This window comes from Rhinoraja longicauda, chromosome 37 (genome assembly GCF_053455715.1).
Source record: "Rhinoraja longicauda isolate Sanriku21f chromosome 37, sRhiLon1.1, whole genome shotgun sequence".
Taxonomy (NCBI): domain Eukaryota; kingdom Metazoa; phylum Chordata; class Chondrichthyes; order Rajiformes; family Arhynchobatidae; genus Rhinoraja; species Rhinoraja longicauda.
The window spans coordinates 8788576-8814107 of record NC_135989.1 but is presented as its reverse complement, the minus strand read 5'-3'; the positions used below and the strand labels follow the sequence as shown (position 1 = coordinate 8814107).

Below are 25532 nucleotides of genomic sequence, written 5' to 3'. Positions count from 1 at the left end.
TAAAGTCACGTTATTTTATTATTCCACGTTATTTTATTTGCCGCTCTGCCGCTGCGCCTCAATTGTTTCTGTTAAATTAGAATGGCGCATTGCGCATGTTGTGCCTTTGTTTAAAAAAGGTTCTAAAAGTAAACCTAGCAATTATAGACCTGTTAGTTTGATGTCTGTGGTGGGAAAATTAATGGAAAAGATACTTAGGGACAATATATATAATCACATGGATAAACAAGGCCTGATTAGAAACAGTCAACATGGATTTGTGCCTGGAAGGTCATGTTTGACTAATCTTCTTGAATTTTTTGAAGAGGTTACCAGGGAAATTGATAAGGGCGAGGCTGTGGATGTTGTCTATATGGACTTCAGTAAGGCATTTGACATGGAAGGTTGATTAAGAAGGTTAAATCGTTGGGTATTAATAGTGAGGTTGCAAGATGGATTCAACAATGGCTGAATGGGAGATACCAGAGGGTAATGGTTGACAACTGTATGTCACGTTGGAGGCCAGTGTCTAGTGGAGTACCCCAAGGATCTGTGTTGGGTCCACTGTTGTTTGTCATTTACATTAATGATCTGGATGATGGTGTGGCAAATTGGATTAGTAAGTATGCAGATGATACTAAGATAGGTGGTGTAGTTAATAATGAAGTAGATTTTCAAAGTGTACAGAGAGACTTGGGCCTTTTGGAAGGGTGGGCTGAAAGATGGCAGATGGAGTTTAATGCTGATAAGTGTGAGGTGCTGCATTTTGGTAGGACAAATCAAAATAGGACGTACAGGGTAAATGGTAGGGAATTGAGGAATGCAGTGGAACAGAGGGATCTGGGAATAACTGTGCATTGTTCCCTGAAGATGGAATCTCATGTGGATAGGGTGGTGAAGAAGGCCTATGGTATGCTTGCCTTTATAAATCAGAGCATCGAATATAGAAGTTGGGATGTAATGTTAAAATTGTACAGGGCATTGGTGAGGCCGAATCTGGAGTATGGTGTGCAGTTCTGGTCGCCAAATTATAGGAAGGATGTCAACAAAATGGAGAGGGTACAGAGGAGATTTACTAGAATGTTGCCTGGGTTTCAGCACTTAAGCTACAGAGAGAGGTTGAACAGGTTGGGTCTTTATTCTTTGGAGCGTAGAAGGTTGAGGGGGGACTTGATAGAGGTTTTTTAAATTTTAAGAGGGACGGACAGAGTTGACGTGGGTAGGCTTTTCCCTTTGAGAGTGGGGAAGATTCCAACAAGGGGACATAACTTCAGAATTAAGGGACAAAAGTTTAAGGGTAACATGAGGGGTAACTTCTTTACTCAGAGGGTGGTGGCTATATGGAATGAGCTTCCGGTGGAAGTGGTGGAGGCAGGCTCGATTTTATTATTTAAGAGTAAATTGGATAGGTATATGGATGGGAGGGGATTGGAGAGTTATGGTCTGAGAGCAGGTAGATGAGACTAGGTCAGAGAAAGTGGTCGGCGTGGACTGGTAGGGCCGAACGGGCCTGTTTCCGTGCTGTCATTGTTATATGGTTATTATATGGATGGGGAGAAAATTAATTAAGTAGTACCGATAGTTTTTTCCAGCCTAAATCGTGAGTGGTGAATATTTTATAGTGGGTGGTTTTATTTAGCAAAACAATAGTGCATGCGGAAATATTTTATTATATATCACCAACAAATTTTATTATATATCACTATCAAATCACTATCAAATATCTATAAATTTCAGATTTGTGTACCCCTGTGAAAATGAGTATAGAGATACTTTGAAAGACAGCGTCTTCAGATCGATGAAGAAATAAATGATAACTTGAAAATTGGTCGTGTTTTCAGTGTGAGATGGGTTGCTTCGTCTTACCGAACTGTAAAGGCAATGTGGCAGTCTTATAAAGCTATTTGGGAGCATTTTGGAAAAGCACGCTGTGATGCTTTAAGATCTAGAGCAGAGAGAGCAAAGTACGAGGGGTTGAAAGAAGTGTTTTCGTAAATAATTTGGCCTTGTTGATGGACAGTTTGCTAGAGTTGTCTGAATTGTCACTTGAACTGCAGAACCGAAATTGTACACTTAGTAAAGCACATGGGGAAATTAAACGAACTATCAAGTTTCTTGAATGTCAAATAGAGAAGCCAGGAAAAATTTATACTCAAGTGGAGAAAGCAACAAGCCAGATGATATTTAATGGAATAAATTTGAGAGCTGGTAAAGTACCTATTATACATAAATAACAGTTTTTGAGGAGTTTGGTCAATAATATGAAATCCAGGCTGCTTGAATCTACACCAGCTTCCAATGATAAATGTAAAAAGTTAATTAACAAGTCGAAATATTTAGATATTAACAATATTCCAGAAGATTCACTTTTTACCTTTGAGGATAATGATGTAGAAGAAATGGCAGAACAATTTGGCTTAAATGGTCGGCTTTGTGTCAGAGCCTTCAGAGAATTCAAGGAATCTAAAGGGAAGATAGTTTCTGCAGATTTTCAGCAGCTGGTAACAGCTGTAAATACAATTCCGGTATCAACAGCAGAATGTGAATGAAGCTTCAGTGGCATGAATTTCTGCATATTACCACAACGTGCAAGACTTCAAACTGATCTTCTCTCAACTCTTCTATTTATTAAGTTGGTCTGTCAAAATCCAACCCCGAAGAATATTTGAGGACATGGCTTCTTAATGGCAGAAGGCGTGCTGAAGAAACGGCATGCAGAAAGAAAGAAGGTGACAGAAAAAAATGGAGATTATATACCATTATGGAACATTTTGTAATGTAAACAGAGAGAGAGATGCCAGAAAGCAGTTATGACATATAATACACAATAAACTATATTATAAATACACAATAAACAAGTTATGCATTCTTGTACTCTTACATGGGTATGACCACCTTCCTTCCCAACCTCAGCCTCACGGACCTTAGAGTACCCCTAGTTCCTAAAACCCATTTCCATCACTGGAGCCCGCCATGATCTGTCTCTGCTCCCAGGGTCATCTGGCACAACTGACCCTTGCATGAACCTTTTTTTTGCACATTACCTTGTTCCCCCTTTTTTTTCCTTTCTCCCCCATGATTTTTGCCATGATTTATTTATATATTTGATAGTATCAATATGGAAGCAACATTCAAAAATCTCGTTGTACTTGTACAATGACAATAAAATATATTGTATTGTATTGTATTATATTAAGGTACAGTGAAATTTGAGTTACCATACAGCCATACGAGGTGAAAAGCAACAAGACACACAGCCACATAAAATAATATAAACTTTAACATAAACATCCACCACAGTGGATTCCACATTCCTCACTGTGATGGAGTTTAGAGATACAGCGTGGAAACAGGCCTTTCGGCCCACCGGGTCCGCACCGACTATCGATCAGCCCCTACACGAGCACTGTCCTACACACTATGGGACAATTTACAAGCTTTGCCGAAGCAAATTAACCGACAAACCTGTATGTCTTTGGAGTTTGGAAGCCAGAGCACCCGGAGAAAGCCCACGCAGGTCACAGGGTGAACGTACAAACTCCATACGGACAGCACCCATAGTCAGGATTGAAGCTGGGTCCCTGGCACTGTAAGGCCATAAGTCTACAGCAGCGCCACTGTGCCGCCATGTTGCACTTCTGTTAAGAAATCATCTATGGATTTAAAAATCCCTCTCTTGGACTATAACTTAGTGGAGACCAATGAGTTTGCCTGAGGATGGAGTCAAACCAATAACTATTGGTTGTGCTGGGTGTTAAGAACAGGCTACTGGCAGAAACTGTGGCACAGTGGTGCCCGTCTGAAGATGGGTTTCGACCCAAAACGTCACCTATTCCTTTTCTCCAGGGATGCTGCCATACCTGCTGTGTTACTTCAGCATTTTGTGTCTATCTTTGGTGTAAACCAGCATCTGCAGCTCTTTCCTGCACAGTGGTGCAGCTGGTTTGGGGTTTTTATTGGCACGTGTACTGAGGCAGAGTTAAAAGCATTATTTTGCGTGCTATCCAAACCGATCAGATATGCCATATATAGATACGATCAGTTCAAACTCAAGTACAACAGATAGAGCAAATTTGGAATATAGTTCTCAGAGGTTGACTTGCTGCCTCACAGCACCAGAGACCCGGGTTCAATACTAACCTTGGGTATTGTCTGTATGGATTTTGCACATTCTCCCTATCACTACGTGGGTTTCTTCAGGGTGCTCCAGTTTCCACCCACATTCCAAAGATGTGCGGTTTTGCAAGTTAATTGTCCTGTGTAAAATTGCCCCAGGTGTGTAGGGAATGGGCGAGGAAGTGGAATAACATAGAACTTGGGTGATCGAAGGTGATCATGCACTCAGTGGGCCAAATGTCCATTTTCCATGCTGTGTCTTTCAGTTATTCAAAGTCTCATTCTGTGCGGTAGAAGTGTCCTTATTTGAGCCCACACTGGAGAACAGCAACAGTCTCTGCCAGACATGCCAGGTGCCCTCTGCCCTCGTGGGTCACTGGTGAAGATCCACAGCCACCCATGGCCACAACTGATGACAGTCACTATTTGTGGGATCCTGTTGTGCACAGTTCAGCTGCTACATGTGTTGGAAAGAACTACAGATGCTGGTTTAAATGGAAGATAGACACAAAATGTTGGGAGAGGCAGCATCTCAGGAGAGAAGGAATGGGTGCCGTTTCGAGTCGAGACCCTTCTTCAGACTGATGTCAGGGGAGGGGGCGGGTTAGAGATCGAATGTAGTCAGACACATTAAGACTGGTCTGAGAACTGGGAAGGGGATGGAAAGAGAGGGAAAGCAAGTGTTACTTGAAGTTAGAGAAGTCAATGTTCATACCGCTGGGGTGTAAGTTACCCAAGTGAAATATGAGGTGCTGTTCCCCCAATTTGCACTGGGCCTCACTCTGGCAATGGAGGAGGCCCAGGAGAGAAAGGTCAGTGTGGGAATGGGAGAGGGAGGGGGAGTTAGTGTTGAGCCACTGGGAGATGAGGTAGGTTTAGACGGACTGAGCAGAGGTGTTCAGTGAAATGATCACCGAGCCTGTTTCCTCCAATTTGCGCTGGGCAATTAGCTGCTGCATCCGCAGTGTAACATCAGTGCGTCTACATCTCCAGAGGACCTCCATTGCAGAAGGAGCTTCTGAGGTCACTGGAAGCTCAGCTCGCCACCAAACCTGAAGCAGACAGTGGGAGGGGTGGAGTGAGGGGCACAGCTACCTCCAACCATATAAAGGACCCCCACTCACCCAACTCCCATTGATAACCCCTTACCGACCTCTCTGTCCTGGGCCTCCTCCATTGCCAGAGTGAGGACACATGTAAACTGGAGGAACAGCACCTCATATTCCACTTGCATAGCTTTCAACCCAATGGTATGAACATTGAATTCTCCAATTCTGAGTAATCCCCTCTCTTTCCTGTGCCTCCCCCCACCCCCCACGCTGGTGTGCACACCCATTACCCCCCTTACTCTACCCTTCCACCTATATCCCTCAGTCCATACATTTCACTCCTCTTCCCTCCTTATCTGACACCCTTTTGTCACCTTTTCACCTCCTGCCTTTGATCACCAAACCCTCGTCACCTGTATCTACCTATCACTTGTCTGGCCTTGTCCCACAACCATCTCCTTGCCAGATCGGGACCCTTGTTCAGGCTGAAGAAGGCTTTCCACCCGAACTGCCGCCTATTCCTTTTCTCCAGAGATGCTGCCTGACCATCTGGAGGGTTACTCCAGCGTTTCGTGTCTGTCCACCTCAGATGCTGCCTGACCCGCTGTGTTCCTCTGGCAGTTTATGCTTTTGGTTGGGCGTGGACTGGGTTAGAAATTGTGAATCTCTTGGCCCAGGTCAGGACACGACCTTGAATAACCTGCAGGAGAATGTCGGGAGCTGCTTTGGTCACTGTGCAGGAGCAGTAATCATTAAATTCCTAACAGAGTCTGCCCGAGTGGTCTGTTAGTTCTCCTCACCCTCCTAATCTTCAACCCCAATCCCTTTTTCTATACCCTTTCGCCAGCCTTTTCTTAAACCTGTTCCTTTTGTTCAACTCAAATTGTTGCTCTCCAAATTCAGGAATTTCACCAGAATCCTAACGAGATTTGTTGGTGACCATCTTAGAGTCAGAGTCAGACAGCACAGAAACAGGCCCTTCGGCCCACTCAGTCTATGTTGTCCAGCAACCTCCCACTTATACCTTTCCCATTTTACTCTCCCCACATTCCCATCAATACCCCTCAAGACTCTACCATCCATCTCCACACCAGGGGCAATTTGCAGAGGGCCAATTAATCTACGAATTGAACGTCTTTGGGATCTGGTTGGAAACTGGAGCACGCGGAGGAAACCCACACTGTCACCGTGAGGACAGACGTGTTAACTCCACACAGATAGCACCCGAGGTCAGGATTGAACCCGGGTCACTGAGGCAGAGGGCCAATGTGTCTTACACATGGAGCCCTGGTGCTCCATAGATTCATAACATCTGCTTGGCGGGGCAGTGGTGTAGCTGATGGAGATGCTGCCTCACAGCGCCAGAGACCCGGGTTCGATCCTGTCCTGGTTGCTGTCTGTGTGGAGCTCATAAGTTCATGCTCTTAAGTGATAGGAGCAGAATTAGGCCATTGGGACCATTAAGTCTACTCCACCATTCAATCATGGCTGATCAATCTTCCCCACTCTTCTCCTCAAAACCCCTGACACCTGTACTAATCAGGAATCTATCTGTCTCTGCCTTCTCCACCCATTTCTGTAGCTGACCTTTAGCCCATTGTATAATTTGTTAGATAGAGCTCTAGGGGCTGGAGGAATCAAGGGATATAGGGAGAAGGCAGGCCCAGGTTACTGATTGTGGATGATCAGCCATGATCACAATGAATGGCGTTGCTGGCTCGAAGGGCCGAATGGCCTTCTTCTGCACCTATTTTCTATGTTTCTATGACAGCCTCCCTCACTGTCTGACCACAACAGTCTTGGTGTCATCTGCAAACTAACAAACCAATTCATCTATATTATGTTCAAGTCAATTATATTATATCACAACAGCAACGGTCCCAGCACAGATCCCTGCAGAACATTGGCATCACAGACTTTCACCCTAAATGTTGTCCTTCCACCACAACCCTGTCTTCCATCAGTAATCCAGTTCTGAATCCATATGGCCAAATCACTATTACTCCTATGCATCTTAATCTTCTAGATCAGCCGACTACCACAGGTGACTTTAATAAATGCCTTATTAAAATGTAAACATCCACCTCCTTACCCTCATTGATATCCTCCTCCAAAAAAACTATCAATTTAGTAAGACGCGATCTGCCGTGTATAAAGCAATGCTGACTGTCCCTAATTAACCCAATGTTGCTATAGTACCTGCCTCAACTATCTCCTTCGGCAGCACGTTCCATATAGCCACCACCCTGCCTGAAATTGTTCCCCGTCAGGTTCCTATTACATCTTTCCCCACCCATCTTAAACCCGTGTCCTCTGGTTCTTGATTCTCCTCCTATAAGGCCGTTCCTCTCCCTCCATTTGGAAAATGTGACCACACTGCCATTTTCCTGATGCCGGAGTATAAACAGCGGATAGTACGGGAAACGGCGGTGACGAGGGACGTAAAGCGGTGGTCTGACCATTCGGAGGTCATGCTGCAAGATGTATTGAGCGATGTCGACTGGAATATGTTCCAAGCAAGTTCCAGAGACGTCAGTGAGTTTGCGGAAGCGGTTATGGACTTCATTGCAACAATAGCCGATAAAATCGTCCCCACGGTAAGGGTTAGTATCATTCCTAATCAAAAACCCTGGGTGGACAGGTCTATTTGACACCAGACGCCTTTGGCAGGGGCTACGGACAATAACTAACTCCTGGTACAGCCCCCCCCCCTTATCCGGAAGTGCCGGCACCTCCCTAGCTGATGACCTGAACTCCTTCTACGCACGATTCGAGACGGGCAACATTACCCCTAGCTCGCCGTCAAAAAACAACATCGCCAGCACGCTGGCTAGCGAGGCTGGAGGGGGATCCACCGCTGGGGATGTGCACACGTTCTTGGTGTACGAGCACGACGTGAGGAGGGCTCTGACGCGAGTGAACATGCGGAAAGCTGTAGGCCCAGATGATATATCTGGGCGAGTACTAAAGTCTTGTGCCACTCAGCTTGCTCCAGTGCTCACCACAATATTCAACTTCTCCTTGGCCAAGTCCGTGGTCCCTGCATGCTTCAAAAGATCCATCATCGTACCAGTGCCAAAGAATGCCTCTCCAGCTTGTTTGAATGACTACTGACCGGTGGCCCTCACCTCGGAGGTCATGAAATGCTTCGAGAGGCTGATCAAGAACCACATCTGTGCCTTCCTCCCTCGCAATATGGACCCGCTGCAGTTCGCATACCGTCCGAACAGATCCACGTATGATGCGGTCTCCCAGGTTCTGCACACCGCTCTCTCTCATCTGGACAGCCAGAAGGGGGGCTATGTGAGGATGCTGTTCATTGATTTTAGTTCAGCTTTCAATACAATAGTCCCCACCAGACTGGCTGAGAAGTTGCTGAAACTGGGGCCTAACGCTCCCCTGTGTGCCTGGGTCCTGGACTTTCTCACCGCCAGGCCCCAAGTGGTCAAGATGGGGAGACAAACATCTAACCCCCTCACCCTGAACACAGGATACCCCCCAGGGTTGCGTCCTTAGCCCCTACTGTACTCCCTGTACACACATGAATGTGTGGCCGGGTTAAGCTCCAACTCCATCATCAAGTTTGCTGACGACACTGTGGTGGTGGGCCTGATCTCCGATAACGAGGAGAAGGCCTACCGGGAGGAGGTGGCTGATCTGGCACTCTGGTGTCAGGACAACAGCCTCCTCTTGAATGTCAAAAAAACTAAGGAACTGATTGTAGACTCAACATCCGAGGACGTAGGGCTCAACATCCGAGGACGTACACGCCACTGGTGTTAAGTGGGACTGCTGTGGATAGGGTGAGCAGCTTTAAATACCTGGGACTCCACATCACAGAGGATCTGACATGGACAACACACATTGCCGCACTGGTAAGGCAAGGCAGCGCCTTTACCACCTCAGACAGCTGAGGAAATTCAGAGTCTCTCTGAGGATCCTTCAGTGCTTCTACTCTGGGGCTGTAGAAAGCATCTTGTCCGGAAACATCACAATCTGGTTTGGGAACAGCTCTGCCCAGGACAGGAAGGCTTTGCGGAGAGTAGTGCGTTCGGCTGAATGCACTATGGGAACTACACTCGTCCCCCTGCATGACCTATACATCAGGAGATGCAGATCCAGAGCCAGCAACATTATGGGGGACCCCTACCACCCCAGCAACGGACTGTTCCAGCTGTTTCGGTCAGGCAAACGCCTCTGCTGTCACGCTGTGAAAACAGAGAGGATGAGACAGAGTTTCTTCCCACAGGCCATCAGGACTGTTAACTCTCATATCACCAGGGACTAATTTAATTTACTGTATTAATTTATTTTTTGTGTAAATTTTTTTTTCTATTGTTCTGTAGTTTAGCACAATCCGCAGGCGTTGCCACTTTCATTTCACTGCACATCTTGTATATGTATGTGACAAATAAACTTGACTTGACTTGACTTGCACGTGATCCATACCCCTCCATTCCCTGCATATCCATGTGCCTTTCCAAAAACCTCTTAAATGCCACTATCGTTTCTGCCTCCACCCCCACTCCTGGCAGCATGTTCCAGCCACCCATCACTCTCTTGTTGTAGTTCGTGCCCTATGAACAGAATAGTCAGACAACCAAAATCATTTAACCTCTTTATTCTACTCACCCAGGTGGGAGAGAGCCTAGATACCGAAGCGTTCTCGGAAACGCTCAGGAAGCTCGTGTAGCCTCTCTCTCCGAAAGCTAGCATTTACACACCTTTTATAACCTAAATACATGTGCCAGTATTTTTCCATCTCTGCCTTATATGGCAAGTTTACAATGCCCTATAAATCTTTATGTGTCTTTCGGGACCTCCGTGTCCATCGTGACCGCTTCTTTCTTGGGAACAAGGGGCAGTCCATATGGCAAGATGTTCTTCTTAACACTTCAAAGCTTTGAGGCCAGTTGCTGATATCAGAGGATACGATCAGCCATAAACCGCGCTTCCATGCTGACAACAGGATGCCCCAGGAATAATCCGAGCTGGAGCTTTTACACTCCTGCAATAAAACCCACATTGCTGCATTTGTAATGTTAGCCCTTACACTCTGTGTAATAAAACTTGCCCCATACATTTTCTTTAAACTCACACCTTAAAGCTATGGCGGCATTGAGGGGTGGCACGGTGGCGCAGCAGTAGAGTTGCTATCTTACAGCGCCATGGACTCAATGCCCACACCAACCAACGTGCCCCAGCTACACTAGTCCCACCTGCCTGCGTTTGGCCCATATCCCACTAAACCTCTCCTATCCATGTACCTTTGTAGCCTTTGACAAGGTCCCACATAAGAGATTAGTGTGCAAAATTAGAGCACATGTTATTGGGGGTAGGGTATTGACATGGATAGAGAACTAGTTGGCAGACAGGAAGCAAAGAGTAAGAATTAACACGTCCTCTTCAGAATGGCAGGCAATGACTAGTGGCAGGCAAGGCTCAGGGCTGGGACCCCAGTTATTTACAATATACATTAACGATTTAGACAAAGGAATTAAATGTGGGGGGAGGAAGTGAGGGGTTTTGGGAGAGAAATGGGAGGAGGAGGGAGGGGTTGTTAGAAGTTACCTAAAATTGGGGAATTCATTTGGAATGGCAAGGTAGGTCTTCATGCAATGCCTGATGAAACCACAGCTGCCACCTGGTGGTGATTTGTACAACTGCTGGCTGTTTCTCAGCATGGACCACAGAACCACATTGGGACAATGCGGAGAAAGGAACTGCAGATGCTGCTTTAAACCGTAGACACAAAATGCTGGGGTAACTCAGCGGGACAGGCAGCATCTCAGGAGAGAAGGAATAGGTGACATTTCGACTTGAGACCCTTCTTCAGATTGATGGACAACCACATTGGAACAAGATGCTTAACTGAGACACCAACACCCCTGTCATAAGGAATTCAAGGGCACCTACTTTGCTGCTTGATAAGATGGTCCTACCACAGCGCCACTTTCTACTAACCAAATTTGCCTTAATTAATATTTTTTTAACTTTTTGACGCAATGCCATGGAGTGTGTTCATAAGTTCATAAGTCTCAGGGGCAGAATTACGCCATTCGGCCCATCGAGTTTACTTTGCCATTCAATCATGGCTGACCTATCCTTTCCTCTCAATCCCATTCTCCTGCCTTCTCCCCATAACCTTTGACACCCTTACTAATCAAGAATCTGTCAAACTCCGCTTTAAAACTACCCAAAGTGGCGCAGCTTTCGAGTTGCTGCCTTACAGCCATTGCAGACCCAGAGACCTTGGTTCGAACCCAACTACGGGTGCTGTCTGTATGGAGTTTGTACATTCTCCCTGTGACCTGCATAAGTTTTCTCTGAGATCTTTGGTCTCCTCCCACATTCCAAAGACGTACAAGTTTGTAGGTTAATTGGCTTGGTATAAGTGTAAATTGTCCCTAGTGTGTGTTAATGTGCGGGTATTGTTGGTCGGTGGGGACTCGGTGGGCCAGAAGGGCCTGTTTCCGCACTGTTTCTCTAAACTCACAGCAGTGATGCCTCTGGATGGGACTGACGGGAGAAATATCTGATCATCTCCATTCTTTACCGAAGTTTAAGATCTCATTTATTCTTCAGCACTATCCATTGCACTTGGCATTGTAGATGCATAAAGATTTATTCATCAAGATAGTTTAATTAAATCAATTTTGATCAACAATACAGTAATTTTCAAGCATAGCCTCCTTTGCAAAGAAACAATCATAAGTATATTTGCAATAAAAAATATCATTTCAGTATAGTTTTTGAACTATTGTTATGAAGGCAAATAAAGCAAGAAGCTCCTTCATGTTGGTTCTGTTTATAAAGGTTCACTGTCACCAAAATAGAGGTGGATAAGGTGTGGTATTGGTTCCACCAGTGCTGAGTTAGCCAGTTAAAACCAAGCTAAAAATGGCCTCAAAACCGTCAGTGGTGATTGTGTGCGTGAGTGTGTAAGTGTGTGAGAGTACAAGTGTGTGTGAGTGTGCGCGCGTGTGTCCATGTGTGCGTGCGCTGTACTAGTGCTTCAGGACTGTTTGCGTTTGTGAGTGCATGTGCGTATGAGTGTGTGCGTGTGTATGTGTGTGTGCATGTATGGGCATGTGTGTCCGTGTCTCTCTGCTGTACTTGTGCTTCAGGGTTCTCTGTGTTTGGGAGTGCATGTGCATGCGTATGTGTGTGCGTGCACATACATGTGGGTGTGAGTGTGTGTGCGCGTGTGTCCATGCATGAGTGTGTGCGTATGAGTGTGTGTGTCAGTGTGTGCGCGCGTGTGTATCTGTGTGTCTCTCTGCTGTACTTGTGCTTCAGGGCTGTCCGCGTTTTTGTGTGCGTGTGCTTGTGTGTCCATCCGTGCATGTACATGAAGTGTACACGTGACAAGTGCTGTACCGATCTTTTGCCGGAGTTTTATATCTGGTACATGTGTGTGTACTGTATGTGTACATGTGTGAGCTGTACATATACACAGCTCCATACCTGTATCTGCAACATTTCCAGTAAGGTCAAGTGTTGCCTTATAATGCTGAGAATTATATTCTGCACTCTGTATCTTCTCCTTTGCTCTACCTATTGTACTTCCATTGACTGTATTTGTGTATGGTATATCCGATCTGTTTGGATACCATGCAAAACAAAGCTTTTCACCGCCACCATGGTGCACAAGACAATGATAAACCAAAACTTAAATTTAAGAGTCCAAATCTGGTGTCTCACATTAACCAGAGATGATCTCAACCATGTTGGCTCCACAGTGGCACACCCCAATAGTAAATAAGCAAAATAATACAATCCTAGACTTGTACATCGCAGTGTCTTTAGCACAACACGTCTAAACCAACCAAGATGTCATTCTGAGTTAGTCCCATGTGCCTGCATTTGGCCCATGTCCCTCTAAACATTTTCCACCCAAAAACCTGTCCAAATGTTTCTTAAATGTTGGAATTATAACTGCCCTTGCCACCTCCTCTGACAGCTCAATTATTAAACTCACCACTCTGTGTGTGAAAAAATTGTGCCTCGTGTCCCCTTTAAATCTCTTCTCTCTCACCTTAAATCTCTAGTTTTACACTCCCCGACCCTGGGAACAAGATTGTACCCAACCACTTTATCTGCACCCCTTATGGTTTCACAAAACTCTGTATAAGAGTCACCTCTCAGTCTCCTTCACTCAAGGGAAACAGGGACTCTTTATAATGGAGGAAATGGGCAATTTATGACTCCTTATAATGGGCAAATCTCGGAAAATTAGCAAAAAACAGATTGGTAATCACACGCACAGAAAAAAAGCAGCAAATATCATTCCTTTACAGACTCATATTCATAGATGCACTTGAAAACGTTAAATTATACAGTAACCGCTCCCTCAATGTCAGCAGATGGAATCAGCTGGTGGTGGACCTGAGGGGCTGGGTTGAGGTACATGGCCCAGTCTGTATCAATGAAGCTGAAGTGGAGATGGGGGAGAGCATCACATTCCCAGATGTAAATATCATCACTGAATCGCCCTGATCAAGCACACTGACAACCACGGCTATCTGCGTTTGTGAGTGCGTGTGCATGCGTGTATGAGTGTATGTATGTGTATGAGCGTGTGTGTCCGTCTGTGTGTACGTGTCTCTCTGCTGTACCTGTGCTTCAGGGATCTCTGTGTTTGTGAGTCCGTGTGCATGCGTGTATGTGTGCGTACCTGTGGGTGTGAGTGTGTGTCCGTGTACAAGTGTGTGAATGTGAGTGTGTGTCTCTGCTGTACTTGTGCATCAGGGCTGTCTGCGTTTGCGTGTGCATGTGTGTCCATGCGTGCATGGACATTAAATGTGGCTAAGGCAGCACATCAATACGGTGGTCCAGCGGTAGAGTTGCTGCATTACAGCAAATGCAGCACCGGAGATCAGGGTTCGATCCCGACCACGGGTGCCGTCTGTACGGAGTTTGTACCTTCTCCCCGTGACCTGCGTGGGTTTTCGCCGAGATCTTCGGTTTCCTCCCACACTCCAAAGACATACAGGTTTGTAGGCTAATTGGCTTGGTATAAATGTAAAAATTGTTCCTAGTGTGTGTGTAGGATCGTGTTGATGTGCGGGGGTCACTGGCCGGCGTGGACACGGTGGGCCGAAGGGCCTGTTTCCACACTGTATCTCTAAACTAAACACCTCGACTTCCTCAGAAGGCTCAGCAAATTCGGATGTCTCCAGCCACATTCTAGGCTTGGTGAAGAGAAGCGAGCTGGCCTGAAACGCAAATCCCCCCAGCTCTGAAGTGTGACTTCAACACATAATTTTCGGAGTGGGAAGCACAAGCGAGGTGGGGAGCGACAGAGAGAGCATGAAAGGAGGAAAATCCACTGAGATAAATCATGTCCTTGAGTCTTGAAACCTTCCGTTTACATCGTTTTATGTCTGGATAAAACAAAATGAGATTGCAATGAATTATTTTGCTCCAATCAACACACAGTTGAGACCAACCACATGGACCTGAAATGGACACAAGATGCTGGAGTAACTCAGCGGGGCAGGCACCATCTCTGGAGAGAAGGAATGGGTGATGTTTCAGGTCGAGATCCTTCTTTAGAATAGTCAGGAAAAAGGGAAACGAGGGATGTAGACAGTGCTGTAGATAGATATAGAATGTGAGGATCCTCTGTCCACGGTGCTGTCTGTTCTACCAGGTGGACAATGTTCCGTCTGGGTCATCAGGGACAGCAGGAGGGATGGAATGGGAGCAAGGACCACACTGTGTCCATCACCTGCAGTAGCCTGCAATAGTCTGTCGGACACTGTCACCCACTTGGGTGAGGAGGAGCGAGGATGGGGAAGGGCTGGGGTACCTTGCCAGGAGCCTATGGATGCCACTCCCAGCAAGAGGAACAAATAGCATTGTTATTGATAGTCATCCGGGTTTCAGACTCCAGCAGAGGGCAGCAGATAGCCGAGTGGAGGCAGAAAATCTCCCTCTGTCTTCAGGGGTCTGGTCTATAGCTGAGTTGGGAACCTGACCATAGCCAGGACCTGGTCAGCCCCCCTAAGCCTATCAGGGGTTATGGGGAGAAGGCAGGAGAACGAGGTTGAGAGGGAAAAGTAGATCAGCCACAATTGAATCACTGAGTAGACTTGATGGGCCGAATGGCCCAAATCTGCTCCTATATCTTCTGAACTTATGAACCACTTGCCACTGATCACCCCGTGTCTGAATGTTCAAGATTTCAAGATCAATTTATTGTCACATGTGCCAATTAAGGCACAGTGAAATTTGAGTTACCATACAGCCATACGCAGTGAAATGCAACAAGACACACAGCCACATAAAATAACATTTAACATAAACTTCCACCACTGCGGATTCCATAGAAACATAGAAAATATGTGCAGGAGGGGGCCATTCGGCCCTTCGAGCCAGCACCGTCATTCATTGGGATCAGTGCTGATCATCCACAATCAATAACCCATACCTGCCTTCTCCCCATATCCCTTGATTCCACTAGCCCCTTGAGCTCTATCTAACTCTCTCTTAAATCCATCCAGTGATTTGGCCTCCATTGCCGTCTGTGGCAGAGAATTCCACAAATTCACAACTCTCTGGGTGAAAAAGTTCCTTCTCACCTCAGTTTTAAATGGCCTCCCCTTTATTCTAAGACTGTGGCCCCTGGTTCTGGACTCGCCCAACATTGGGAACATTTTTCCTGCATCTAGCTTGTCCAGTCCTTTTATAATTTTATATGTTTCTATAAGATCCCCTTTCATCCTTCTAAACTCCAGTGCATACAAGCCCAGTCTTTTCAATCTTTCCTCATATGACAGTCCCGCCAGCCAGGGATCAATGTCGTGAGCCTACGCTGCACTGCCTCATCGTTCACATTGTGAGGACGAGCCCTGAAAAGTTCAGATGTGGAGAGAGAAACAGAGTTGATGTTTCAGGTGGATGAGCCTTCCTTCCACCTTCCTTCCAGAGGAGCAAGTTTGACGTGAGATCATCGACTGGAGTCGTTCTCTCTCCACGGACGCTGCCTGACCTGCTGAGGATCTCTGTGTTTCCGGACAAAGCCTCTTACCTCAGTCGAGGTCATCTGAATCAGTGAGGATTCAGTGGTGAAATGCTTGTGCTTTCTGTCCAACCATTTCCGGCATTCAGTAGTCACCTTCGACAAAATAGGAATATTTTAACACATGGAGAAAACTTCCAACCGTTCAACGCGCTTTTGTCCCACAGTCGTGAGAGTTTACACTTATCCAGTGGCTTCTGCCATTAGCATCTCCATGGGATCACTCGCTCAGGAGCGAGTCTCCAAGATGCCTCCTCTTCTCACCAGTTCTGTTGGGTTGGCCTGTCCGCCATTTTCTCTCACAGGGTCGTGATTCTCTGCATCTCTCTTCAGTCACAGAGTTGTTCAGCAGAGAAACAGGCCCTTCGGCCCATCCTCTCCGTGCTGACAATCAAGGAACCATCAATACTGATCCCATTTACCCACACTTGGCCTGTAGCCTTCTACGCCTTGCAAGTCAAGTGATTGTCTAAATGTTAACATAGATACATAGAAAATAGGTGCTGGCTGAGGCCATTTGGCCCTTCGAGCCATCAATCACCATTCATGGCTGATCATTCACAATCAGTAACCTGTTCCTGCCTTCTCCCCATATCACTTGATTCCACTAGCTCTAACTCTCTTTTAAATTCATCCAGTGAATTAGCCTCCACTGCCTTCTGTGGCAGAGAATTCCACAAATTCACAACTCTCTGGGTGAAAAAGTTTTTTTCTCATCTCAGTTTTAAATGGCACCCTTTATTCTTAGACTGTGTGGTCCCTGGTTCTGGACTCCCCCAACATTAGGATTTTTTTCCAGCATCTAGCTTGTCCAGTCCTTTTATAATTTTATACGTTTCTATAAGAACCCCTCTCATCCTTTTAATCTCCAGTGCATACAAGCCCAGTCTTTCCAATCTTTCCTCATATGACAGTCATGCCATCCCGGGGATTAACCTGGTGAATATAGACCACAGCCGTGTCAGAGTGCAGAGCGCAGCATCAGAGGAGGGAAGGTTTCTCTGCGGAGCTTCTCCTCACCTGGCGGTTGAAGACGCAGTAAATGAGGAAAACAAACAGCCCCTGCAGGCTGTTGATGATGGTGAACAAGTAGGACATCGCCAGGGTGCTCTCATTCAACTGGAATATTCCCAAGATCCAAGTGGTTCCCAAAACCAGCAGCCGTGCGGCCGCCTTTAGGGTCAGGGTTCTGTACACAAGGAGAGAAGCAGAGCAGGTCAATGGGAACATCGTATGAATAAACTCCTTCCATGTGGGATCGTTCACACTCTTGGGGCATTCTGAACACCCCACAGCACATTATAAAATCAGTGCATCTTTCAAATAAAAACCTTATGGCGCAGATATTGTGGGCCGAAGGGCCTGTTCCTGTGCAGATCAATGAGAACATCATCGTGAAGAAATTGATCCTGACTTGAGGGGCGGCAGCAGGTAGAGCTGCTGCCTCCCAGCGCCAGAGACTCGGGTTCAATCCTGACCTTGGCTGCTGCCTGTGTGGAGTTTGAACGTTCTCCCTGTGACCACGTCTGTTTCCTCCAGGGGCTCCGGTATCCTCCCTCACTCCAAAGACGTGTGGGTTTATAGTTTAATTGCCATCTGCAATTTGCTCCCAGTGTGCAGGGAGTGATGAGAAAGTGGGATCACATAGAACTAGCGTGAACGGGTGGTCAAGGGCCAGCACGGAGTCGGTGGGCCGAAGGGCCTGATTCCCCGCTGGATCTGTAAACTCATCCAGCTTCCCTTGCCACTTCCATTGTCACCGTGGTCAGAGATCAGCACCTTGGACTGAGACCCACCCTGGGACCCTGCTGTCTCCCAGCCCATCCAGTCACCAGCGATCATATTTCGACCGTTGCCTGCATTTCTGGTCACCAGATCACAGGAAGGTTGTGGTGGATGAGGAGAGGGTGCAGAAAAGATTCACCAGAACGCTGGCTGGATTAGAGAGTTTGAGCTACAAGGAGAGTTTGGAAAAACTTGGAGTGCCTTCTCCAGAATGTCGGAGGCTAAGGGGTAATCTGATGAGAAGTATATAAATTTACTAGACCAAGTGGACCCGTTGGGCCCAGATCTCTCCTGCATTGGTGCAGCACCCTCCCCACTCCCCTCCCTGCCCCCTCCCCTCCCTCTGTCCTCACCCCTCCCTCCTCCACTCCCTCCCTCCCTCCACCCCCTCCCCCTCACTCCTTCCTTTCCCCCCACTCCATCCCCCTCAACAACCTTATCTCCCTTCCCTCCACCCTCCTCTCTCCCTAAGAGATAGATTTAAACTTTAAAACGTGAATAACAAAAAATATAACACCAATTTCAATGAAACTTCTTCCATTAGCGCCAAAGGGACGACGGTGAGTAAGGTGGGCCTAAAATTGTCGGGCTATCGTGTACCATTTTGGCTGTAGTTCAGGAACAAACAAACAAACAAACGAGAGATTTAGTATATAGATGAGGGGCGTAAATAAGGAAGATGGATTTTTTTCTCAGGGTGCAAATCGCACATATCAAAGGGCATGGCTTGACGCTCAGAGGGCGAAAGTTAAAGGAGATTTGAGAGATTCACCAGAATGCTGGCTGGATCAGAGAGTTCTAGAAGTAAGGCGAGGTTGGACAAACTTGGATTGTGTTCCCCAGAACGACTGAGGCTGAGGGATGAGCGAAAGAAAAACTTAAAATTATGAGGCAAAGATAAGGTAGACAGAAAATGCTGGAGTAACTCAGCGGGGCAGGTCACATCACTGGAGAGAAGAAATGGGTGACGTCGCCTGCGGGGTGTTGACTGGGCTCACCACGGGTCCACTTGGTCTAGTACATTTATATACTTCTCATCAGATTACCCCTTCTCTCCAAAGATGCTGCCTGTCCCGCTGAGTTACTCCAGTATTTTGTGTCGGTCTTCAATTTAAACCAGCATCTGCAGTTCATTCCTACACATAAGGTGGGTAGAGATTTATTCGCAGGAGGAAAGGTCAAATGCTAGAGGACATAGGTTTAAAGTGTAAGGGGGAGCGTTTAATTGGAGAAAAAAACTGTAGATGCTGGTTTAAATCGAAGGTAGACAAAATGCTGGAGTAACTCAGTGGGTCAGACAGCATGTCTGGAGAAAAGGAATGGGTGACGTTTCGGGTCGAGATCCTTCTTCAGTCTGGGGCTCATGATGTCGACCTCCCCGTGGTGAGCCCAGTCAACTGACCTCAGTCAGGCGAACGACAACAAACAGAGACAGCAGAAGCAGAAGCAGCTTCATAACTTCTGCTGCCTCAAACGCAAGAAGTAGAAGAAGTCTGAAGAAAGGTCTCGACCCGAATCTTCATCCATTCCTTCTCTCCAGAGATGCTGCCTGACCCGCTGAGTTACTCCAGCTTTTTGTGTCTACCTTCGGGGAAAAGTTTTGGGGAGATTTGAGAGGCAAGTTGTTTTACAGAGTAATAGGTGCCTGGAATGCGCTGCCAGGACAGGAGGTGGAAGCAGATACCATGGTCATATTTAAGAGACATTCAGACAGGCTCTTGAACAGGCTGAGGATGGAGAGATGTGGACCACATGCAGGCAGATGGGATGAGTTGCAACGTTGATCGTGGTCAGCACGTGATCGTGGGCTGAAGGGCCTGGTTGTTGGGCTGTACAGTTCAATGTTCTCTGCTCCACGTACCTGGTTTCCTTGAGCTTCGACACTTCCTTGTTGCGTGAGGCAAAATGTTTCCTCAGCAGGCCGAGCGTCCAAGCTAGCATCACGGTGTTGACCTGGAGAGGGGGAGAAACAGAGTCTGCTGAGGATGACATCCTCCACATCCCATACACAATTCCCTCCGGTGCCTTCCCTTCTCGCCCGCTGCCACCCACTCTCCCCTCACCACTCCACGGCGCTCCCCGTCACCCTCTCTCCCTCTATCCGAGACTCTGCCGGCCCTCACCTCTCCCCGGCAACCTTCTCCTCTCGTATCTCCATTCCCCACATATCCTGTGCCTATCTAAACCCCTCTTAAACACCACTACCTTATCTGCCTCCACCATCACCCCTGGCAGCGCGTTCCTGGCACGCACCACTCTATGTGCAAAAAAACCTAACCCACTCATCTCCTTTAAATTTAGCCCCTTACATCTGAATCTATGTGTAGGTAAAAAAAACTGCAGATGCTGGTTAAAATGGAAGGTAGACACAAAATGCTGGAGTAACTCAGCGGGTCAGGCAGCATCTCAGGAGAGAAGGAATGGATGACATTTCGGGGCGAGAATAAGGGTCTCGTACCGAAACGTCACCCATTCCTTCTGTCCTGAGATGCTGCCTGACCCGCTGAGTTACTCCAGCATTTTGTGTCTACCTTAAGCTACGTCCTCTAGTCTTTGACATTTCCACTTTGGGAAAATGTTCTGACTGTCTACCCTATCTATCTCTGCCACTCTTAATTTCATGTACTTCTGTTAGTTCTCCCCTCAACCTCCAGCAATGCAGGGATAACCATCCAAATCTGTCCAACTTCTCCTTGTAGCTAATCCCCTCTATTGCAGGCAGCATTCTGGTGAACCACTGACATAGAGTTGCCATCAGCTGCAAGCAGTGAAGCGTTTAGTGAGGTGTTGTTGGGTTGGGGGGGGGAGGGAAGCTTACCACGCTCACCAGGCAGACCGGCCCCAGGAAACCCCAGTGGAAGCCCCGCTCAAGGCTCAGCCAACAGCTGTGAGGAGGAAAGAGTTTTGTTACTGACTCTCACTCGGCTCATGAAGTACTTGTGGAAGGCACTGACACACACAGGGTCACTGTTTAGTATCGTTTAGTTTAGTTTAGTTTAGAGATACAGCGCGGAAACGGGCCCTTCGGCCCATCGAGTCCGCACCGACCCGCGATCCCCGCACATTAGCACTATCCTACACACACTAGGGACAATTTTACATTTAAAACCAGGCCAATTAACCTACAAACTTGTACATCTTTGGAGTGTGGGAGGAAACCGAAGATCTCAGAGAAAACCCACGCAGGTCATGGGGAGAACATACAAACTCCGTACAGACGGCACCCATAGTCGGGATCGAACCCGGGTCTCTGTCGCTGTGAGGCAGCAACTCTACCGCTGCGCCACCGTGCCACCCTGACAACCAGAAACTTCACCACAGGCCATGGCATTGGACACACCCAGTATGTCTCTGGCACCTCACTAAATGCTCTGTGTTTCCATGTCTGCAATTCTGGGGCTTAGGATTCTGGGAGTTGTAGTCTCAGCAAAATCTCTCACATAACCTTTTTTATTTCTACTTGGATTGCTCCCAGATTGAGGGAATGGGAGATCTGATAGAAGTATATAAAATTATGAGAGGCTCACATAGACTTCACTAGTTACAAGTTATAGGAGTAGAATTAGGCCATTCGGCCCATCGAGTCCACTCCGCCATTCAATCGTGGCTGATCTCTGCCTCCTAATACCATTTTCCTGCCTTCTCCCATAACTCTTGACACCCATTCTAATCAAGAATTTGTCTATCTCTGCCTTGAAAATATCCCCTGACGGCCTCCACAGACCAAGCTGCCCCATCCACCCTAGTCCCACGTGCCAGCGTTTGGCCCGTATCCCGCCGTCCTGTCCATAAGTTGTTACTCACTGATTTTCCGATCCGTAACCTTTGGGGTTTATTGCCGCTGAGATCACGACTATCACAGCAGGCACGCCGTAGCTGGAAACGTAGAGGTATTTTCGTTTGATGACGTGCGTGCGAGTGTAGTTTGTGACGGTGAGGTGTCTGGACATGATGAAAAGCTGCAAACTCTCCAGGAACATCCAGGCGAAGACGGTGAGAAAGAGGTAATGCAAACAGCCTGCAATCAGACCGCACACCACCTAGAGAAAAAGGCAACAGCCGGGTTAATGGGCAGCACTGGATGGTAGCAGAGTGGGTCATAGACCGGTAGGAATGGTCAGAGAGAGGGGCAGAGGCACACACACATAGATACCCAGAGAAACGATTATCACTGTACATGTGACTAAGTATTAGGGTGGCACAATGGCACAGCGGTAGAGTCGCTGCCTGCCTAGAGATCCTGACTACAGGTGCTGTCTATAAGGAGTTTGTACATTCTCCAGTTTCCTCCCACACTCCAAAGACGTACAGGTTTGTAAGTTAATTGGTGAGGGTAAGAAAAGATTGTAAATTGTTCCGTGTGTGTAGTATAGTGTGTGGGGGTTCGCTAGTCGGCGTAGATTTGTTGGGCCAAAGGGCCCGTTTCCCAGCTGTATCTCTAAACTAAACTAAACCGAGTTTAGAATTATGAATTTGGAGCTCTGCAAGAGTCCGGGGTCCCAATATCTCCAGCAAGGTCCAGTGGTGTAATTAAATGGCACATTTTTGTTGATAACCAGCAGCCAAGCAGAATGGGTCAATTGCTGGATTGGACCCAGGACGTGAACTTCAACCCCACCAATCTAGATACTAAAACTCTAATTTGTTTGTTTGTTGGTTCCCGAACTACAGCCAAAACAGTACACAATAGCACAACAATTTTAGGCCCACCTTACTCACTGTCATCCCTTTGGTGGCAATGGAAGAAGCTTTATTGAAATCAGTGTTATATTTTTAAGGTTATTCACATTTTAAAGTTTAAATCTATCTCCTAGGGAGGGAGGGGGGGCGGGGGGAGGATAAGTGGGGTTGAGGGGGATGGAGCTGGGGGAGGGGAAAGGGGGAGGGAGAGGGGGGAGGGAGGGGGAAGGAGTGGAGGGGGAGAGGGAGGGGGCAGAGGACGGAGGGAGGGGGGGGGGTAGAGGAGGGGGGGTGAGGGGAGGGGGAGTGGGGGAGGGGAGGGTGCTGCACCACTGCAGGAGAGGTTTGGGCCCAACAGGTTCACTTGGTCTATTAATTAAATAAATCTGTAATTCAACCAAGTCTATGACTAGAAGGATGTGAAGAGGATGCAGAAAATGTTCACCAGGACGCCGCCTGGATTAGAGAGTTTTCCCATAAAGGTGAAGTTGAGCAAATGTACTATTTTCTCTGAAGCAATACTTGGAGGCTGAGGGGAGATCTGAAAGAAGTATGTGAAATTATGAGAGGTGTAGATAAGGTCAAGGTTCAGGAGAGGGCTGAGAATTTGAAGCTGCTGCTTGGATTTCTCACCTTGTGTTTAATCCTCATTCCTATCAGGAAGACAAACTGTGCGAGGAAGAGGGTGAAGCTCAGGTGCTTGTGAACGGTGGTGTTGGCGTTCTGGATAGAGCTGCATTTGAGAAAGATGGCGATGGAGGCGGCGAGACACAGCAGAGAGACGATCAGGCAGATGTAGGTGATCACCTCCAAGGGCAAGGCATCCTGCAGCGGGCACAATGTGGGACACAACGTTCACACCACAGCAGCGGCAGGGTCTCCAGGGACAACACGATGGAGTCTGGGCCTGGTCTCCTCGAGCGCTCGATCTCCAGGCACCAACTCATCGTGTTCTAGAACACCAACCATCAATTCCCTCGTATCCACCAACCCTGTTGTCCTGGGGCTCTGATACTCCCAGAGTGTCCATTGACAACAGGCTGGAGCTCTGGGCCACATCCCCTCGAATTCTAGATCAACAGGCACCAACTCATCGTGTTCCAGAACGCAAACCATCAATTCCCTCGTATTCACCAACCCTGATGTCCTGGGGCTATGATACCCCCAAAGTGTTCATTGACAACATGATGCAGGTCTGGTCCAGGTCCCCTTGGGTTCTAGATCTACAGGCACCGACTCATCGTGTTCCAGAACATTGACCATCAATTCCTTTGTGATCAGGAACCCCTGTCTCCCTGATGTCCTGAGGCTCTGATATTCGAGGTGTCTACAGGGACAACAGGCTGGAGCTCTGGGCCAGGCCCATTCAACCTCTAGAACACCATTCATTGTGTTCTAGAATGCTTCCCATTCAACCCCTCATTCAAGAACCTTTGAGTCCAAACATCTGTCCAACATCTTTTAAACGTTGCCATTAGACCTGTCTCAACTCCTTTCACATACCTGCCTCCCACTGTGTGAAAATGCTGCTCCTCAGGTTCCCATTAATTTTTTCCCCTCTCATCTTAAACCCATGTCCCTCAGTTCTTGATTCCTCCCGTAAGGTTGATTGTACTTGATTAAGGTACACAAATTCCGAATGGGAAGGGTGGAGATGAAGTAGATAATGAGGAACTTTATACCACAGCACAGGCATCTAAAAATAGAGGGTATCGGTGGAGGTGAAAGAGTGTGAGGTTTGGGGAAGATTTGAGGAGGAACAATTTCACCCAGTGGGTGCCTGTGATCTCGGAAACCCGGATTGAGTGGATGGGAGAGGTAGCTACCTCACAGCACTCCAAAGTACGACTTAAATCACCAAGGTGTAGAAGGCAACAGGCCAAGTAGTGGCATTGTGTACAAAGGAACTGCAGATGCTGATTTATACTGAAGATAGACACAAAGTGCTGGAGCAACTCAGCAGGTCAGGCAGCATCTCCGCAGAAAAAGGACGGGTGATTTTTTGGTTCGGGACCCTTATTCAGACTGAAGACTTCAGTCTATCAAGTAGCAGATTTAATAGACACAAAAGGCTGGAGTAACTCAGCGGGACAGGCAGCATCTCTGGAGAGAAGGAATGGGTGAGGTTTCGGGTCGAGACTCTTCTTCAGACCAATAGATGCTTGAGGGTCAGCATGGACATGGTGGGCTGATGGGTATGTTCCCATTCTTGTGTCTCCTTCACTCTGACTTGTTCCCTCTTTAGTTTTTCTGTTGAGCGACCTCGTACCTTAAGATCAACAGGAGCCATTAAAACAGCAAAGCTTGTGAGGTGGCCACACTGGCAGTTCACGTGTGTCTGATTGAAGTCATGCGTTGCACAACCCTCATGGGACCAGACACTATCCCCGGCCTTCGTCTTCCAAAACACACATGTTGGCTTCTTGTTGTCTTGCTGTTCCTGCGGCTGGGAAGAGAAACCTCTATTAACCATCGATGGAATCCTTCTGATAACAGCTTCAGCATTCACACTTCCCCAAGTTGTGTTAGCACAGAAAACATGAGATATGGCCTGTCCCTTTGGTGACAGCAATTCACAGTGATCTCCTTGCAGGTGGGAAACTGGTCACAGGATCACGTTTAACACAACAGAGGGAACACCATTGCTACCAATCTCACCGCACTGTCCCACCAAACTGCCCCAGGATGGGGGCGCTGGATATATACAGAGGGAAGCTCCCTCCACATTGAAACAGGCCTGGGGAAGAGGAGTCAGAGTGTATTGAGAGTGAAGCTCCTTCTACAATATCCCAGCAGACATCCCACATGCACAGTGCAGCAGTGGTGGGAATTGTCTTTCAGTTTAGTTTATATAGGAAAATAACTGCAGATGCTGGTACAAATAGAAGGTATCACAA

At 47.3% G+C, this 25532-nt stretch overlaps 1 protein-coding gene across 1 annotated transcript in view; it reads right to left on the bottom strand.

The window, feature by feature from the left end:
* Nucleotides 1–11803: 11803 nt before the first annotated feature.
* Nucleotides 11804–25532, bottom strand: part of LOC144610579 (adhesion G protein-coupled receptor E1-like) — a 14477-nt gene continuing 748 nt past the window's right edge. Inside the window, exons 2-9 of the mRNA XM_078429388.1 lie at nucleotides 24905–25075; nucleotides 23269–23460; nucleotides 21760–21995; nucleotides 20774–20840; nucleotides 19817–19908; nucleotides 17191–17359; nucleotides 16180–16266; nucleotides 11804–14530 (exon numbers count right to left, since the gene is read on the bottom strand). Coding sequence (XP_078285514.1) covers nucleotides 14525–14530; nucleotides 16180–16266; nucleotides 17191–17359; nucleotides 19817–19908; nucleotides 20774–20840; nucleotides 21760–21995; nucleotides 23269–23460; nucleotides 24905–25075 — 1020 coding nt within the window. The 3' untranslated portion in view covers nucleotides 11804–14524. The remainder of the gene's footprint in view (nucleotides 14531–16179; nucleotides 16267–17190; nucleotides 17360–19816; nucleotides 19909–20773; nucleotides 20841–21759; nucleotides 21996–23268; nucleotides 23461–24904; nucleotides 25076–25532) is intronic.